General features: G+C 35.9%; 1 protein-coding gene across 1 annotated transcript in view; it reads right to left on the reverse strand.

Annotated features, from left to right (window-relative positions):
- Nucleotides 1–373: 373 nt before the first annotated feature.
- The window catches only part of LOC113884693 (lipase member J-like), a 36,429-nt gene continuing 18,794 nt past the window's right edge, over nt 374–18,008 (reverse strand). Inside the window, exons 5-11 of the mRNA XM_027529544.1 lie at nt 14,217–14,415; nt 13,608–13,717; nt 11,969–12,105; nt 11,450–11,596; nt 6,352–6,423; nt 1,728–1,799; nt 374–643 (exon numbers count right to left, since the gene is read on the reverse strand). Coding sequence (XP_027385345.1) covers nt 410–643; nt 1,728–1,799; nt 6,352–6,423; nt 11,450–11,596; nt 11,969–12,105; nt 13,608–13,717; nt 14,217–14,415 — 971 coding nt within the window. The 3' untranslated portion in view covers nt 374–409. The remainder of the gene's footprint in view (nt 644–1,727; nt 1,800–6,351; nt 6,424–11,449; nt 11,597–11,968; nt 12,106–13,607; nt 13,718–14,216; nt 14,416–18,008) is intronic.

Genomic DNA, 18,008 nt, shown 5'->3' on the forward strand with positions numbered 1-18,008 from the left:
CTACTTGGTTACAGAAAAATTAGCTTTCATATCAGAAAGTATTCTTCCAAACTCTTATGTTTCTAAAAATTCATACATTCTTATATTTCTTGAAGGAAAAAACTCTACCTTTCTCAAAAAGCCTTCTCCTGTAATTGAAAATATTTAAGATTATTGTTTCTGTTTTTAGTTATTTATATCCTACTTAGAAACTCAACAGGCTGCTTTGGGCTGAGTTATAATCTGCCATTACTCCTAGTGTAATAAATGCCATTGACTTTATGAGTGGAGAGCCTAGGGGCAATGCAAAAAAGGAGGAAAAAATTCCAGACCTTATATAAATAACTGGAAAAGTATACATAGTAAGAACAAAATAATTGGATTTTAATAGAAATTATATAGATCCTTCAACACAGAATACCATGGTTCTTTATGGGTTGCCTTGGATAATATCAATGATCTCACTGTAAACTTGATGATATACATCTAATCCAAACAAAAAGTCTACATGATTATAGTAAGAAATAGTTTTATGGTAAATATGATTTGTGATTTCAGGAAGTAAAATTTTAACATCTTCAGGGTCAGCCAACAAGTCACTGTCACCACTCCAGGTTGCAGTTGGCACATTCATGCTTGTCACATTGTACAATGGAGAAGTTGTCTAAACGCAAATAAGTAAAAGTAAGAGTTTTCAAAGAGAATAATACATATGAAGTGTTAAAATTTAAAAATACGCTTAATCTAAAATAGTTGTTATTAAGGAAGCAATGAGTATGAAAGAATATTATAATTTTTACTTATTAATAGAAATAAATCAGATACAAATTAAAACTAGAGTTTGTTCTGATTCAGAGTATCAAAATTTTCTTTGGCTTATATAACTGTCAATATCAGTTCAGTTCAGTTGCTCAGTCATGTCCGACTTTTTGCAACCCCATGGACTGCAGCATGCCAGGCTTCCCTGTCCATCACCAACTCCCAGAGTTTACTCAAACTCATGTCCATTGAGTTGGTGGTGCCATCCAAACATCTCATCCTCTGTTTGTCCCCTTCTCCTCCTGCCTTCAATCTTTCCCAGCATCAGGGTCTTTTCAAATGAGTCAGTATGTTTATTAGTAAATGATAAACATTGGCAGTCAAGTTCAATATGATTTTAATGAATTAGATCTTTATATTTTACCTCAAATGTTTACACAAGCAAACTACATCAGGCATTGGAGCTTAGCAAAGGCAGAAAAGTATGGTGGAGAAGCATAAATTTTGAAGTAGATAGACTTGGGTTCTAGTATTTCAAGACAACTGTCATTATACTCAGACAGTTTTTATCAGCTTCTCAGTAACTTCTACTTTTTCTAGTTAGTATATATGTTTGTCTTATCTTCCCAAACACAACAGTCTTAGGGTCAAGAACAATGGTATGCTTGCTTTTTATTTCTTATTTAACCAAGCTCAGAGCTATGCATATTATAAATACAGTATTTTTCCTCTTGAGGGATGATGAATTATTCTACTGCTTGTCAATTTCTCTAGACTTATCTAAGATATTTGTTGTTAAAATACGTAGAAAACATGGAAAAGTCACTTTGGTTGGAAATGAACATATGGGTCCAAATTAAGATAATCTTCATTTACTGATCCTTTTCACTGTACTACCATACTCTTGGGTTTCACAGATGAATCTTTAATAGTAAAAATCATTTCAATTGATCAGGGAGATAATTTTTAATTTATACATAATTATGTACCTGATTAAAATGAACCAAGTTCAGATCAGGACTGCCCCAGTCAAAAGCTTTCAAGTGACTAGAATTAAAAAGCTGAAAGAAAAATTTTAAAGTAAGACTATACTCATTTTTCCATTACAGTGGCAGCTGATATGAGTTAGGTATGCATTGCACAGAAAGCCCCTTTGTACTAAGTCTGTTAGTATTTGTGTAGGTGGGCTTCTTTGTTCCTCTCTTTCTATACACAGGTTAAGAAATGGAAGAGCTAGGAGGTGGGGGGCAGGGAAATCTGCAGACAATAATTCTACCATCTTCATATAAATGCACATCTCCTGAAGGCCTTTTACCTTATTAAAGGGGCATGTGTGTTTGGATAACATTAGGCCTCCCCAGAAATTCTCTGCTGTATCTAAAGAAGTCTAGGACTAAGCGTGCTGGGACTAAGAGGACACTGCCCTAAAAATTATTGCTTCAAATAACAAAGATCAAGAGCATGTTCCAGAAGCCACCCCCTTCTTCACCCCTTAACACTTGCAGCTTCACCACCAGCTTTGAACCTATTAGGTCTAATCTGATTTTGACCGTTTCCCCCCGATTATGTTTTCATTTCAAGAAGACTGTTTCTCATGTTACTCATCTTCTCCAGTATGATAAAATGTCTACGTCTCTATATATCCCGTATTTTATCTCCTCCCAACACTCCCCAACTCTTAAAACTCTATCATCTATTATACCATCATCAACCTATATGTTAAAACTTGTCTCTGATTGTTAATCTGATTCTCCCTGAGAATACTTCTTTCCCTGCAGTTCCAAAATTGGCCAAGTTTACTTATGACATTAACATTTGTAAAATTTTGGTCAATTCTGAGACATTTTTAAATCTTATCCATGAGAAGCATTTGATTAGCTATTTATTCCCTTATCCTTGAGATCTTTTCTTCACTTAACTTCTAGAATAACATGATATCTTGGTCTTCATTATTTTTTTTTCATTGTTTTACTCAATGCTTCTTTTAAGCTTCCTTGGCAAATTTAGCCTCTCCTGCTGACCTCTAAATCTTTCCATGTCTCATCACTTAATCTTTACTCCTCTTTTCTTCTCTATTTATACTCAGTCTATTTGTTTTCTCATCCAGTCTCTTGGATTTAAACGTTATACACATTCAAAGTGTTTATCTTCTTTTATAAGTCTTTTCCAAATTCTAGACTCCTATCAGGCTCATGCTCAGTCGATTCAGGCACGTCTGACTTTTTGTGACCCTAAGGGTGTAGCCCACCAGGCTTCTCTGTCAATGGGATTCTCCAGGTAAGAATGCTGGAGAAGGTAGCCCTGCTGTCCTCCAGGGCATCTTTCCAACACAGGGATTGATGGCGTCTCCTGTGGCTCCTGCAGTGCAGGCGAATTCTTTACCACTGAACCACCAGAAAGCCCTCTAGACTTCTATACACAACTTATGCAAAATCAAGACTTAAATGTCTAAAACAACATCTCCGAAATAGAACATCTTATCTTTCCATCCATCATCAAACTTCTCCCTCTCCTTCAAAATTAATTTCATCTTTTCATTACTTAGTCCACAAACTTTGGATCATCCAACATTCATTTCTTTTACTTCTCATTTTCCATGATTAAATTTTGTAGGCTCCAATTTCATGATATACGCATGCATATTCAGAATCTAACAATTTTTATCACCTCTACTGGAAACATATCAGAGCAAGCTATCATCAATTCTCTTTTGCATTGCTGCAATAATCTGACTTTCTCATTGCTTATACTCTTGCTTCACTATAATCTATTCAACACAGAAGCTAAAAACATTCCTTAAAAGTGTTCAGTTCAAGTCATTCAGTCGTCTCCAACTCTGTGACCTCATGAACTGCAGCATGCCAGGTTTCCCTGTCCATCATGAACTCCCAGACCTTGTTCAAACTCATCCATCGAGTCAGTGATGCCAATAAACTGTCTCATCCTCTGTTGTCCCCTTTTCCTTGATTCATGGACCTAACTTTCCTGGTCCATTTTCAGCCTGTGCTTCCTCCAGCCCTAATAAAGTCAGCCACTGTTTCCACTGTTTCCCCATCTATTTGCCATGAAGTGATGGGACCATTTGCCATGATCTTAATTTTCTGAATGTTGAGCTTTAAGCCAACTTTTTCATTCTCCACTTGCACTTTCATCTAGAGGCTTTTTAGTTCTTCACTTTCTGCTATAGGGGTGGTGTCATCTGCATATCTGAGGTTACTGATATTTCTCCCAGCAATCTTGATTCCAGCTTATGCTTCATTCAGCCCAGTGTTTCTCATGATGTACTCTGCATAGAAGCTAAATAAGCAAGGTGACAATATACAGCCTGATGTACTCCTTTACGCATTAGAATATGGTATTTATCTTTCTCTTTCTGACTCACTTTACTCTGTATAATAGGTTCTAGGTTCATCCACTTCATTAGAACTGACTCAAATGCATTTCTTTTTATGCTGAGTAATATTCCATTGTGCATATATACCACAACTTCTTTATCCATTCATCTGTCCATAGACATCTATGTTGCTTCCATGTTCTAGCTATTGTAAATAGTGCTGCAGTGAACAATGGGATACATATGTCTTTTTCAATTTTGGTTGTCTCAGGGTGTATGCTTAGGAGTGGGATTTCTGGGTCATATGGTGGTTTTATTCCTAGTTTTTTTAAGGAATCTCCATACCATCTTCCACAGTGGCTGTATCAGTTTACATTCTCACCAACAGTGCAAGAGCTTTCACTTTTCTCCACACCCTCTCCAGCATTTATTGTTTGTAGACTTTTTGATGAGGGCCATTCTGACCGCTGTGAGGTGATATCTCATTGTAGTTTTGATTTGCACTTCTCTAATAATGAGCGATGTTGAGCATCTTTTAATGTGTTTGTTAGCCATCTGTATGTCTTCTTTGGAGAAATGTCTGTTTAGGTCTTTTACCCAATTTTTGATTGGGCTGTTTGTCTTTCTGGTATTGAGTTGTATAAACTACTTGTTTATATTGGAAATTAATCATCTGTCAGTTGTTTCATTTGCTATTATTTTCTCCCATTCTGAGGGTTGTATTTTCACTTTGCTTACAGTTTTCTTTGCTGTGCAAAAGCTTTTAGGTTTAATCAGGTCCCACTTGTTTACTTTGTTTTTATGTTCATTACTCTAGGAGGTGGTCACAGAGGATCTTGCTTTGATTTATGTCATTGAGTGTTCTGCCTATGTTTTCCTCTAAGAGTTTTATAGTTTCTGGTCTTACATTTAGGTCTTTAATCCATTTTGAGTTTATCTTTGTGTGTGGTGTTAGAAAGTGTTCTAATTTCATTCTTTTACATGTGGCTGTCCAGTTTTCCCAGCACCATTTATTGAAGAGGCTGTCTTTGCCCCATTGTATATTCTTGCCTCCTTTGTCAAAAATAAGGAACCCATAGGTGGGGGTTTATTTCTGGGCTTTTTCTGTCTTGTTCCATTGGTCTATATTTCTGCTTCTGTGCCAGTACCATACTGTCTTGATGAGTGTAGCTTTGTAGTATAATCTGAAGTCAGGAAGGTTGATTCCTCCAGATCCATTCTTCTTTCTTAAATGCTTTGGCTATTCATGAGTCTTTTGTGTTTCCATATGAATTGTGAAATTTTTTGTTCTAGTTCTGTGAAAAATGCCATTGGTGATTTGATAGGGATCACACTGAATCTGTAGATTGCATTTGGTAGTATAGTCATTTTCACAATATCGATTCTTCTGACGCAGGAACATGGAATATCTCTCCATCTGTTTATGTCATCTTTGATTTCTTTCATTAGTGTCTTATCAATACTAGTACACTTTAAATGTTTCTAATGTTCATTAAATTTAAAGACACTCTCATAATCATTATCCTATTTAATTCTCATAGTTATTTTTGTTAGGTGAGAGCATGATTATTAATTCTATTTTTAGAATTAAAGAAACTGAATTCATAGTGATTTAATGATCTTATTTAATATCCTACTGCCAGTAAGGTTTAGAGAAAGAATTCAATATCTTGTATTTTGATCTCACGCATATATATTCCTATTATATCTTGGCTGTCAACATTAAGATGGCATTCATATGGAATTTTTCTTTATCAATATTCACTCAACAAATATTCTTGAGTATCTCTTATATGCCACAAACTTAGTTTTGCAATAGGTAACTGAACAAAACTTGGCCATGGTCTTCATGGAGTTCACGATTTAACGGAGGAGAAAGCATAATCTAGTGAAAGAGTAGGTATTGAGAGACGTCTGTTCTTGTCTTAGTTTTTTTGTTTGTTTTGTTTTTTAAGAAAAAGTTTTAAATATATGGGCAAATTAAATCATGAGCATAGCCTAGTTGATCCCTTGCCTACTGTTCTGAATGAACATTTTCTCATTAGTAAAATAGAAAATAACTGTACTGCTCTTATTGCCTAAACTGAGGATCTAACAGATTCTATTATTAACATATATTATAAACTTTTAAGAATCATACATATTTTTAATAATTTCAATGTATCCTTCTAAATTTATCATTCTATGGCAATGGCCAGATCCCTAGAATGGTGAGATAAGCTGCAAGCAGTTTACATAAAATTTTACCAAAATGCACTGAAAAATGTATTTTAGTGTACCTGACTCCAGTGGACCATATTTTGAACAGATGTTCCTGCTGGGTTTTGTGACATGTACACATCCACACGACTCTGAGGGTTTAAAACATTATTTTTATTCTTCCAACCAGAAAAAACAATCTTTGATATTTATTAAACTAAAAAATTTCAAGGAAATTTAATTTATAATAAATAGTATTAATAAAACAAAATTACATTTTAATTAAATACATAAATGTTCTTATTAAATGTAAATTTTGCATTAATATAGAAGTTATTATTGGATTTCTAAGTTCTGAGGTCCATCACTTATACTGAAAACAATCAAAAGTGATGTAACACACAACTTTTGAAAGCACTGAAGAACTGAAAAGATAGAAAGAAAGTACCAGGACAAATGGGAGAGAAAAGACAGAGAATTTAAAAAGAAAAGCAATGTACTAAAGTCACTTAAGTTTATCTGCCAGTCCTAGAAAATTTAAAGTTTCATTTTAAGAAATCAAGACAGTTTAGCCACTCAGTTGTGTCCCCCTGGACTTCCTGTCCTAGAGAAGGGAATTGCAAACCACTTCAGTATTCTTGCAATGAAAACCCCATGAACAGTATGAAAGGCAAAAAGATAACTAGTTAAGGAGAGCAAAAATCAGCCCAGGACTTTTTGAGGACAGTGGGAAAGTTTAAAAAGAAATTTTTTCCATAATAAACTGGAGTCCCAAAGTTCTACACAACTCAAAGTAAAGCTTAATCAGATACAGCTGTGCTCATGCCAATGTGTAACCTAGATTTGCATTGCCTACATACTCCCTGGGAACCTCCGTCAGTGAATAAGATATATAAGGTCAATGTAATCCTTACTAAAATCTCAACAAATTATGTTTACAATACTGACAAACCACTTCCAAAGTTTTATGTAGAGAGACAAAAGATCCCAAAACAGCCAACACAATTATTAAAGGGAGGACTGACAAGACATAACCTCAAGACATTATTAATATAAAGCTACAGTAATCAAGACAAGGTAGTATTGGTGAAAGGGTGGACAGATAGATAAATAGGGCAGAATACAGAGCCCAGAAATAGACCCCTAGAAACACAGTTAATTGATCTTTGACAAAAAAACAAAGGCAATGTAATAGGAAAATGATAATCTTTTCATTAAATGGTGTTGAAACAACTGGATATCACATGGGGAAAAAAAAAAAAAAGGAATCTAGACACAGACCTTACATCCTTCACAAAAAATGACTCAAAACAGACCATAGGTCTAAATGGGAAATGCTAAACTATAAAACTTCTAAAAGATAACACAGGAAAAAACTAGACAACCTTGACTGTGGCAATGACTTTGCAGATACAGTACCAAAGGCACAATCCATGAAAGAAATAATCAGTAAGCTGAATTACAAGAACTGGACAAAGTCAAAATTCTGAGTTGTTTGATGACATATTTTCCAAATTACATTAATGAGAGTTTTTGCTACCTAATCTTCCTCATATGATAACTTACTTTCAGTTTGCTGAGTGACATTGGCCAGATTCTAGATACTGCCTATCTGCAAACTGCAAGATTCTCTTCTGGTTTTTCATACTGTCTACAGGAAGGACATTTCAAGTCAGATCTTAATTTCCCCATCGATATTGATAGAATCAAGAGGACTGAATTAAAGGAAAAAAAGAACTGATTCAAACTCAACTATCACTCTTATAGTTCCCATATACACTGTGTGGGAATTTTTTCACTTCAAAATTTCCCAATCCTAGATAACTTCAGTTCAGTTCAGTTCAGTCGCTCAGTCATGTCCAACTCTTTGCAACCCCATGAATCGCAGCATGCCAGGCCTCTCTGTCCATCACCATCTCCCGGAGTTCAGCCAAACTCACGTCGATCGAGTTGGTGATGCAATCCAGCCATCCCATCCTCTATTGTCCCCTTCTCCTCCTGCCCCCAATCCCTCCTAGCATCAGAGTCTTTTCCAAAGAGCCAACTCTTCGCATGAGGTGGCCAAAGTACTGGAGTTTCAGCTTTAGCATCATTCCTTCCAAAGAACACCCAGGACTGATCTCCTTTAGAATGGACTGGTTGCATCTCCTTGCAGTCCAAGGGACTCTCAAGAGTCTTCTCCAACACCACACTTCAAAAGCATCAATTCTTTGGCACTCAGCCTTCTTCACAGTCCAACTCTCACACCCATACATGACCACTGGAAAAACCATAGCCTTGACTAGATGGACCTTTGTTGGCAAAGTAATGTCTCTGCTTTTGAATATGCTATCTAGATTGGTCATAACTTTCCTTCAAAGGAGTAAGCATCTTTTAATTTCATGGCTGCAATCACCATCTGCAGTGATTTTGGAACCCAAAAAAATAAAGTCTGACACTGTTTCCACTGTTTCCCCATCTATTTCCCATGAAGTGATGGGACCAGATGCCATGATCTTTGTTTTTTGAATGTTGAGCTTTAAGCCAACTTTTTCACTCTCCTCTTTCAATTTCATCAAGAGGCTTTTTAGTTCCTCTTCACTTTCTGCCATAAGGGCGGTATCATCTGCATATCAGGTTATTGATATTTCTCCCAGCAATCTTGATTCCAGCTTGTGCTTCTTCCAGCTCAGCATTTCTCATGATGTACTCTGAATAGAAGTTAAATAAGCAGGGTGACAATATACAGCCTTGACCTACTCCTTTTCCTATTTGGAACCAGTCTGTTGTTCCATGTCCAGTTCTAACTGTTGCTTCCTGACCTGCATACAAATTTCTCAAGAGGCAGGTCAGGTGGTCTGGTATTCCCATCTCTTTCAGAATTTTCCACAGTTTATTGTGATCCACACAGTCAAAGGCTTTGGCATAGTCAGTAAAGCAGAAATAGATGTTTTTTCTGGAACTCTCTTGCTTTTTCGATGATCCAGCGGATGTTGGCAATTTGATCTCTGGTTCCTCTGCTTTTTCTAAAACCAGCTTGAACATCAGGAAGTTCACGGTTCACGTACTGCTGAAGCCTGGCTTGGAGAATTTTGAGCATTGCTTTACTAGCGTGTGAGATGAGTGCAATTGTGCGGTAGTTTGAGCATTCTTTGGCATTGCCTTTCTTTGGGATTGGAATGAAAACTGACCTTTTCCAGTCCTGTGGCCACTGCAGTGTTTTCCAAACTTGCTGGCATATTGAGTGCAGCACTTTCACAGCATCATCTTTCAGGATTTGAAATAGCTCCTCTGGAATTCCATCACCTCCACTAGCTTTGTTCGTAGTGATGCTTTCTAAGGCCCACTTGACTTCACATTCCAGGATGTCTGGCTCTAGGTCAGTGATCACACCATCGTGATTATCTGGGTCGTGAAGATCTTTTTTGTACAGTTCTTCTGTGTATTCTTGCCACCTCTTCTTAATATCTTCTGCTTCTGTTAGGTCCATACCATTTCTGTCCTTTATAGAGCCCATCTTTGCATGAAATGTTCCCTCGGTATCTCTAATTTTCTTGAAGAGATCTCTAGTCTTTCCCATTCTGTTGTTTTCCTCTATTTCTTTGCATTGATCGCTGAAGAAGGCTTTCTTATCTCTTCTTGCTATTCTTTGGAACTCTGCATTCAGATGCTTATATCTTTCCTTTTCTCCTTTGCTTTCCTCTTCTCTTCTTTTCACAGCTATTTGTAAGGCCTCCCCAGAGAGCCATTTGGCGTTTTTGCATTTCTTTTCCATGGGGATGGTCTTGATCCCTGTTTCCTGTACAATGTCACAAACCTCCGACCATAGTTCATCAGGCACTCTATCTATCAGATCTAGTCCCTTAAATCTATTTCTCACTTCCACTGTATAATCATAAAGGATTTGATTTAGGTCATACTTGAATGGCCTAGTGGTTTTCCCTACTTTCTTCAATTTCAGACTGAAATTGGCAATAAGGAGTTCATGTTCTGAGCCACACTACTAGATAACTTAGTACTAGATAACTTAGTACACAACTAATTGCAATTGATGACACTGTCAACTTTTGACCCAGAAAGGAGACTCACAAATTTAAAGGCTAAGAAGTTAGAATATAAGCTTTCCTAATAGTCCACCTACAAAAGAATTCTCAAAGACACTATAATTACAAAAAAGACATCAATAGCCAAATACACTATCCAAGACATAGAATAACTCAGAAAGGCAAGCAGAAATAAAGATTATATTTAAGATGTTTCTAGACATTCTATGGTAGATATATAACACTAGATAGAAGAATATAAGAGGCCTTTTAAAAAAGGTAATCTTCTATGACAGAAAATTATGCTTTTCATATCTTCGGGGAAAAGGGAGAGAATGGAGTTCTTTTCTTCTACTATGAAAAATATTAGTGTTTCTTTCAAATATCTGTAATTGTCTGAGACTTGCAATAAGACCTTCTTGAAGTTAAAAAAAAATCAATATATATCCTTGTGGTATGAAAATGTGCTTGGATATTAAGAGAACACCTATTTTCCTATGAACAGATAGGTTGGTTCTCATTAAGAACTTTCTTAAAAGGCCCAGGAGCAAGAATCAATAAACTAGTCCAAATGCCACAAACAACTGCTTTTTTCAAATTTGGGTTTTTTAATTTAAAGTGCTGATAAATCCTTGCATCTTTAAGAGAATTTATATACAATCAATACAAATGGCCTTCTAATAGTAGCTTGAGTACCAAAAGAGTTTCCCATCCCAGAAATTTTGATGAATGCCAAAAGCATATAAGTTAATTGCCAGGCACCCTAATTATGGAAAAATCAAGTTAGTGGAAAAGTGTTAGGAATCAGGATATAAGAGGAAGAGTTATGTAAGACAGTGAATGGAAGACAACCTGAATACATGAAACCTCAGACAACTAACATCTAACTGCAAAGACTAATAAAGATAACTATAGCTATAGCTAGTCTCTATTCTTTACAGAGATCAAGACAAATATGGAAGTAAAAAAATCCCAGCATGCTAATACAAATTAGTTTCTTAATGTTGGTTCAGTCAGAAAATTAGAAAGGCTAAGAATCTAACTACAAGAATAAATGGGTAAAACATAAAAAGATACACAGAGCATAGAATAAGCACTATTAAAAGCTGCTTTCTAAAAATTGGCAAAATATATTTTAAATACAACTTGTTCTCACCGTATTTAAGTTCTTTAGGTCATATCCACTTATCATAAACAAGACATCACGGCAAACCTTAACAAAAATCTTCAGTGGACACAGCTTTGATCCAACAAATCTTTTAAAGGAGGTATTAGGTAAGAACTCTTTGCTGCCAGAAAAAAACTGTAAAATAAATTTATTCATGTTTGGAAGACTAAAACAATTTAATCAAAAATTGATGTGGTGAATTCACTATATTTATAACCAAATACATTATCTTACAGTTTAAAACATTTAAATTAAGGGATGAAATTTGAGCACAATATGTAGAGATGATTTGATTAATGAATTTCTTACACAATGAGTCATCCAAAAGTATCATAAGTAAAATGCTATTCCTGTGTAGAAACAAAGGCAAGAATCCAGTGTAAATGAAGCCAAAAAATTAAAATCATACATGTGGCTGTGCAAACATAGCCAAGCCTTTTTATTTTGAAAGAAGAGAATCATTATCATGTTGGGTTGTCAGCTACAAAAAGGGAAGAAATAACATACCTTGATCAGTGACTTCCAGTTGTATGCCATTTTAATTAAAGGGCTTTTTGAGTATTTAATGGAAAAAACTGGGGCTAAGGCAAAAAATACTTTGATTCTTTCAGCTATCTTTGGTATTGTGGAAAATGTTATGAAAGCTGAAAGAAAATAAGATATAAATGAACTATTCTTAATTACTATCATGTAAGAAATGACAGTGGTAATTTCAATAATCAATTTACTAATTCATTTCTTAATTTATCTATCAAAAGTTATTTACCTCCCATAATGAGACATGCATATTGATCACAACATAATGCTGATTATTAGGATCTAAAGCAAATGTGTAGATCGTAAATGAGGATAATTCAGCAATAAATCCGTTTTATAACACCATAGTTTTAAATCAGAAATATCTGCTATTATACATTAGTATAACTGGCAATGGCAAAAATGATGTTAGTGAATTTTTCAGATAGATGAATCTACTTTAGGTGAGAAATTCAATAAATATCTAATTGTTTTAATATTTACTTTTAATTAAAACTTTTCTTGAACAGAGGGTACTAAACACTTTATTTTATTGATAATTCAGAGTAATTAATATGACAAATAGAAGTTTTTCCTTTTTTGATAACTTATCAAGCTATGTAACTGCACATCCCCTCTATTTTTACTGGTTCTTTTTTCCCTGGGTTCTGAGAAGTCAAAGAAGCAAAGAATTATATATCATATCAAAGTGTGAGTCGATATACGCTCTTGCACATGACTCATTTTTTTCTTATTTGATTATTTCCTAAGAGTCTTGGTTCCATACAACTGAATAGCTGATGAAAATTGGATTAAAATTCACACATGGTTAATAAATATCAGAGAAAAGGTCTATGAGAAATGGAATGAGATTGTTATTTGACATAATTTTTCTGGTAGAAAGTGGATGATTGCTATAGGAAATACTTAATACTCTTCAGTCTAGACGATAATGATGATGACCAATACCATCTAGATGACACTCTACAGTTTAGAAAAAACTCTTTTAATATCAGGGTCTATTATAAAATAGACTTTTCTGCTTCCCAAGTAGAAAGATTAAGTTTCCTAGTACCATGGAAGAGAATTACATTAAGTTTTAGGGACTATGTTTCTGAAAGCAAAATTGATACACATTAGGTAGAAGTGTTAAGTATTATAAAGGGATGAAAGTTCTTTTCTAGTCATCTTTAAATATAGGGAGGATTTCTTCATCTTTGTTCATTTCTTAAGTTTAATGTGTCCTAAATGTAAAAATCCAAGCACCCTTTTAAAACTTCTTACTCCTAAATCCCTATGCTTGATTTTTAAAAGAAAAATAATTATACAATTTCTATTTGTGGAATAAATGACAGCTATGACTTCATTGTGCTATTTAGATGGATATCCAGCTTTTATACATTGCAAACAAACAAAACCTTGTTTTTACAGTCAATTCTCTGTGACTAGAGAATACAATATAGAATTAAAACAGGATATAATCTTCCAGGGCACTGCTCTGTGATATATGTCTCACAGTCTTGCTTTGGTTCACTTACAGGTCTAGAAACTGACCTATATCCTTAAGAATGTATCTACAAACTTCAAAAGTGTAATAAAGTAATAGCAGCAACGATCGTTCTTGCCATACCAATGGTAGTGCCTTGTGAATGGCCCACATAAAATATTTGCTGTTGTTGGGTTTGCTTCACAATGAAATCAATGGAGGCTGGAAGGTCATATTTAGCCATCTCATCAAAGCTACAAAAGAAAAAAGAAAATAAAAATGTATATTCTACTAATGTTATGTTAACATTTGAAGATATTGATTAGCTAAATATATTTAAAGCATTTTTCAACTCTCCTTGGGTACTGTCAATAAGTTAGATAATCTAATTTATCTATTGACTAGAGACGTCTGTGAGAACACAAAGTTAAGGAAATAAAATAGCCACAAGACAGTTTTATAAAGAAGGTGATTGTATATTCTAAGTGCAGTGAAGTAGACTAAATAGATAGGTTACAGAGTGAAAAAATAGAATAGGGTAGTCAGTAAAGCTTACTGCTTAAAAATGAGAAATAAGCTCAAAATCAAATAAGTACTCTTTAACTTTCCAGGTAAAATTTATATAAATTTTAATAGTCTATTGAGAGCCCTGAGTTGAGAAAAAAAGACTTATGTTTCATTTCATTTCATTCAAAAAGAAGAAAACAGTCCAATACACTTATACAACAAAATATTACTTGGTTTTTTCTGTACCTGAAAGCCCAGAATTCTTTGGAATTTGTTTTTAGGTACAAGTGTTTTCGGGACCAGGTAGTCCCTCTGCTGTTCCCCATCCACACATCATAACCAGCATCTGCCAGAAGGAAGCCTAGGCTGTTATTAGGAAGATTGGAAATCCAGCTGCTGGCAGATGTGAGCAAACCATGTTGCAAGTATACAACAAGTCTCTGAACTGGAAAAAATGTAGAAAATTTCTTTTAAAATATTGTAGTGTCTACATGAGTATCTGACCTCAAATTTAATCTTATAGGATAAAATTTTTTTAATTGTATAAATAGGGTAAGTTTTACATGTTTTAATTCCATTTTATGTCAGAGTTGTTCACTAATGAATTTCTTTCATATGACCAAGTGGGCAATTAGGTCATGGCACATACATAAACATGGGCTTTCCAGGTGCCACTAGTGGTAAAGGGCTGGCCTGAGAATGCAGGAAAAGTAAAAGATGTGGGTTTGATCCCTGGGTCCAGGAGGTCTCCTAGAAGAGGGCATGGCAACCCGCTCCAGTATTCTTGCCTGGAGAATCCCCATGGACAGAAGAGCCAGGCAATAGTCCATAGAGTTGCAAAGAGTCAGTCATGACTAAAGCTACTTAGCCCACACATACTTAAACATACAAAATTTTAAGGACATAGAATATTCAAATATCACTTGGTAACTTGGGGACTCATTTAAATAGCATTGTTCAGTTCAGTTCAGCTCAGTTGCTCAGTCATGTCCGACTCTTTATGACCCCATGGACTGCCACACGCCAGGCCTCCGTGTCCATCACCAATTCCCGGAAACTACTCAAACTCATGTCCATTGAGTCAGCGAGGCCATCCACCGTCTCATCCTCTGTTGCCCCCTTCTCCTCCTGCCTTCAATCTTTCCCAGCATCAGGGTCTTTTCCAGTGAGTCAGCTCTTTGCATGAGGTGGCCAAAGTGCTGGAGTTTCAGCTTCAATATCAGTCCTTCCAATGAACACCCAGGACTGATCTCCTTTAGGAAGGACTGGTTGGATCTCCTTGCAGTCCAAGGGACTCTCAAGAGTCTTCTCCAACACCACAGTTCAAAAGCAGCAATTCTTTGGTGCTCAGCTTTCTTTATAGTCCAACTCTCACATCCATACATGACTACTGGAAAAACCATACCTTTGACTAGATGGACCTTTCTTAGCAAAGTAATGTCTCTAATTTTTAATATGCTGTCTAGGTTGGTCATAACTTTCCTTCCAAGGAGTAAGCGTCTTTTATTTTCATGGCTGCAATCACCATCTGCAGTGATTTTGGAGCCCCAAAAATAAAGTCTGACACTGTTTCCACTGTTTCCCCATCTATTTCCTATGAAGTGATGGGACCAGATGCCATGATCTTCGTTTTCTGAATGTTGAGCTTTAAGCCAACTTTTTCACTCTCTTCTTTAACTTTCATGAAGAGGCTCTTTAGTTCTTCTTCACTTTCTGCCATAAGGGTAGTGTCATCTACTTATCTGAGGTTATTGATACTTCTCCCAGCAATCTTGATTCCAGCTTGTGCTTCTTTCAGCCCAGCGTTTCTCATGATGTACTCTGCATGTAAGTTAAATAAGCAGGGTGACAATATACAGCCTTGACGTACTCCTTTTCCTATTTGGACCCAGTCTGTTGTTCCATGTCCAGTTCTAACTGTTGCTTCCTGACCTGCATACAGGTTTCTCAAGAGGCAGGTCAGGTGGTCTGGTATTCCCATCTCTTTATGAATTTTCCAGTTTATTGTGATCCACACAGTCAAAGGCTTTGGCATAGTCAATAAAGGAGAAGTAGATGTTTTTGTGGAACTCTCTTGCTTTTTTGGTGATCCAGAGATGTTGACAATTTGATCTCTGGTTCCTCTGCCTTTTCTAAATCCAGCTTGAACATCTGGAAGTTCACAGTTCATGTATTGCTAAAGCCTGGCTTGGAGAATTTTGAGCATTACTTTGCTAGTGTGTGAGAAGAGTGCAACTGTGCAGTAGTTTGAGCATTCTTTGGCATTGCCTTTCTTTGGGATTGGAGTGAAAACTGACCTTTTCCAGTCCTGTAGCCACTGCTGAGTTTTCCAAATTTGTTGGCATATTGAATGCAGCACTTTCACAGCATCATCTTTAAGGGTTTGGAATAGCTCAACTGGAATTCCATCACCTGCACCAGCTTTGTTCATAGAGATGCTTCCTAAGGCCCACTTGACTTTGCATTCCAGGATGTCTGGCTCTAGGTGAGTGATCACACCATCATGATTATCTGGGTCATGAAGATCTTTTTTGTACAGTTCTTCTGTGTATTCTTGCCACCTCTTCTTTAAATAGCATGTTATATAAGATATATTTTATATTATTACTCCACCTTTCTCACTTCATAAAATAATTTTATACTCACATTTTCACAGATATATTTAATATAGATTTTATCACTAGAACCATTGCTTTAATCACCAGTGTTTCCAGAGTTCTAATTTATACTTCCAAGGTTTTTGAGAAGCAGCAGCTTTGAATAACATAATGTGTGCTCACTGATAACTTTGTTTTACTCCCCAAATTGGCCTTCACACATAATCCACATCGTTATCATCATTACTGGATCCAGGCATTGTAGCTGGAGTATCGAAAGAACCTTGCATATTATAGCACTTCAATGGCTAAAATATTACATTTCCTGTGATGATACAGGAAAGTGATGAATGGTTTGTACAGACACTCTAACAGTGCAGACCAACCCTAGAATCGGAATAACTGGCCTTGATCAGCATAGAGAGGTAGGGCTGCTGGGAAAAATTGGGAAAACATATTTGGTATTGAAATGATACACATAGGCATCTTTTGTTACTCCCATGCCTTGTTTTAACTGTAAATGTGCAAGTATGGCAACTATGACATATTACGGACATAGCGGCCCTTAGGGATAAAGGCCTGGTTTATCAAATAAAGAAAGACAGCCAAGAGGAAGAGAAATTTACAGTGGGTAGTGGAGAGAGGAATGTATGAATACCAGATATGGCATTAGGATTAAACGTAATAGCAGATGAAATCAACTTAATGTGAAAAACACATAGCTCTGAGCAGTGCAAGCGGTACGTTTACTAGATTATTTTAGTGTCACACCTAGATTCCCTTTGTTAAGCAGCTGAATCATTCTCCAGCTATTGGGACTGGTGCTTCTGAAGGGTTCACTGTTGCCCCTTTCTCTGTGGAACTGCCCCCAGGCTAAGGGGAATTTCCTCAGGCAGACTTTATTTCTTTCTATGGATGTCCTTCTGGCAGTGACTAACTGATACAAGAATGCAAAAAAGCTAGCTTCCTAACTTCAAGGTGGGACCGTGTCTGCAGTGCAATTCAGGATTCCTCTGAGACAACATTGTATTAGCTGAGTCTCATCCTTCCTTAGCTCCTTCCCCTGCCTTCCCCTCTTGTCCACATTATCTTCTCATGAAAGTATTCCAATCAATAAATTACATACACCTATATCCTTGTTTCAGGGCTGCTTCTAGAGAACTCTAAGGTACTTACTATATTTTAAAATTATCTTTAAGTCTTTTATTAGTGTTTGAAAAATTGAGTCAAACCCTGAGGAATGATTACAATAATTATGTCAAAATTTTCTGCCTAGTAGATGTGACCTGTATAAGGATCAAAAATTATATTGGTAGAGGCTACTCAAAATTAATGAATTTTCTCTGAAATGTACCATAATGTTCAAAATGAGAACTTGACAGAGTGTCCTAAAATATGAGAAACAATTTTTTCAAGGAAAAACAAGGAGAAAAGGAAAATT

Source organism: Bos indicus x Bos taurus, chromosome 26, assembly GCF_003369695.1.
Source record: "Bos indicus x Bos taurus breed Angus x Brahman F1 hybrid chromosome 26, Bos_hybrid_MaternalHap_v2.0, whole genome shotgun sequence".
NCBI classification, from domain to species: Eukaryota; Metazoa; Chordata; class Mammalia; order Artiodactyla; family Bovidae; genus Bos; species Bos indicus x Bos taurus.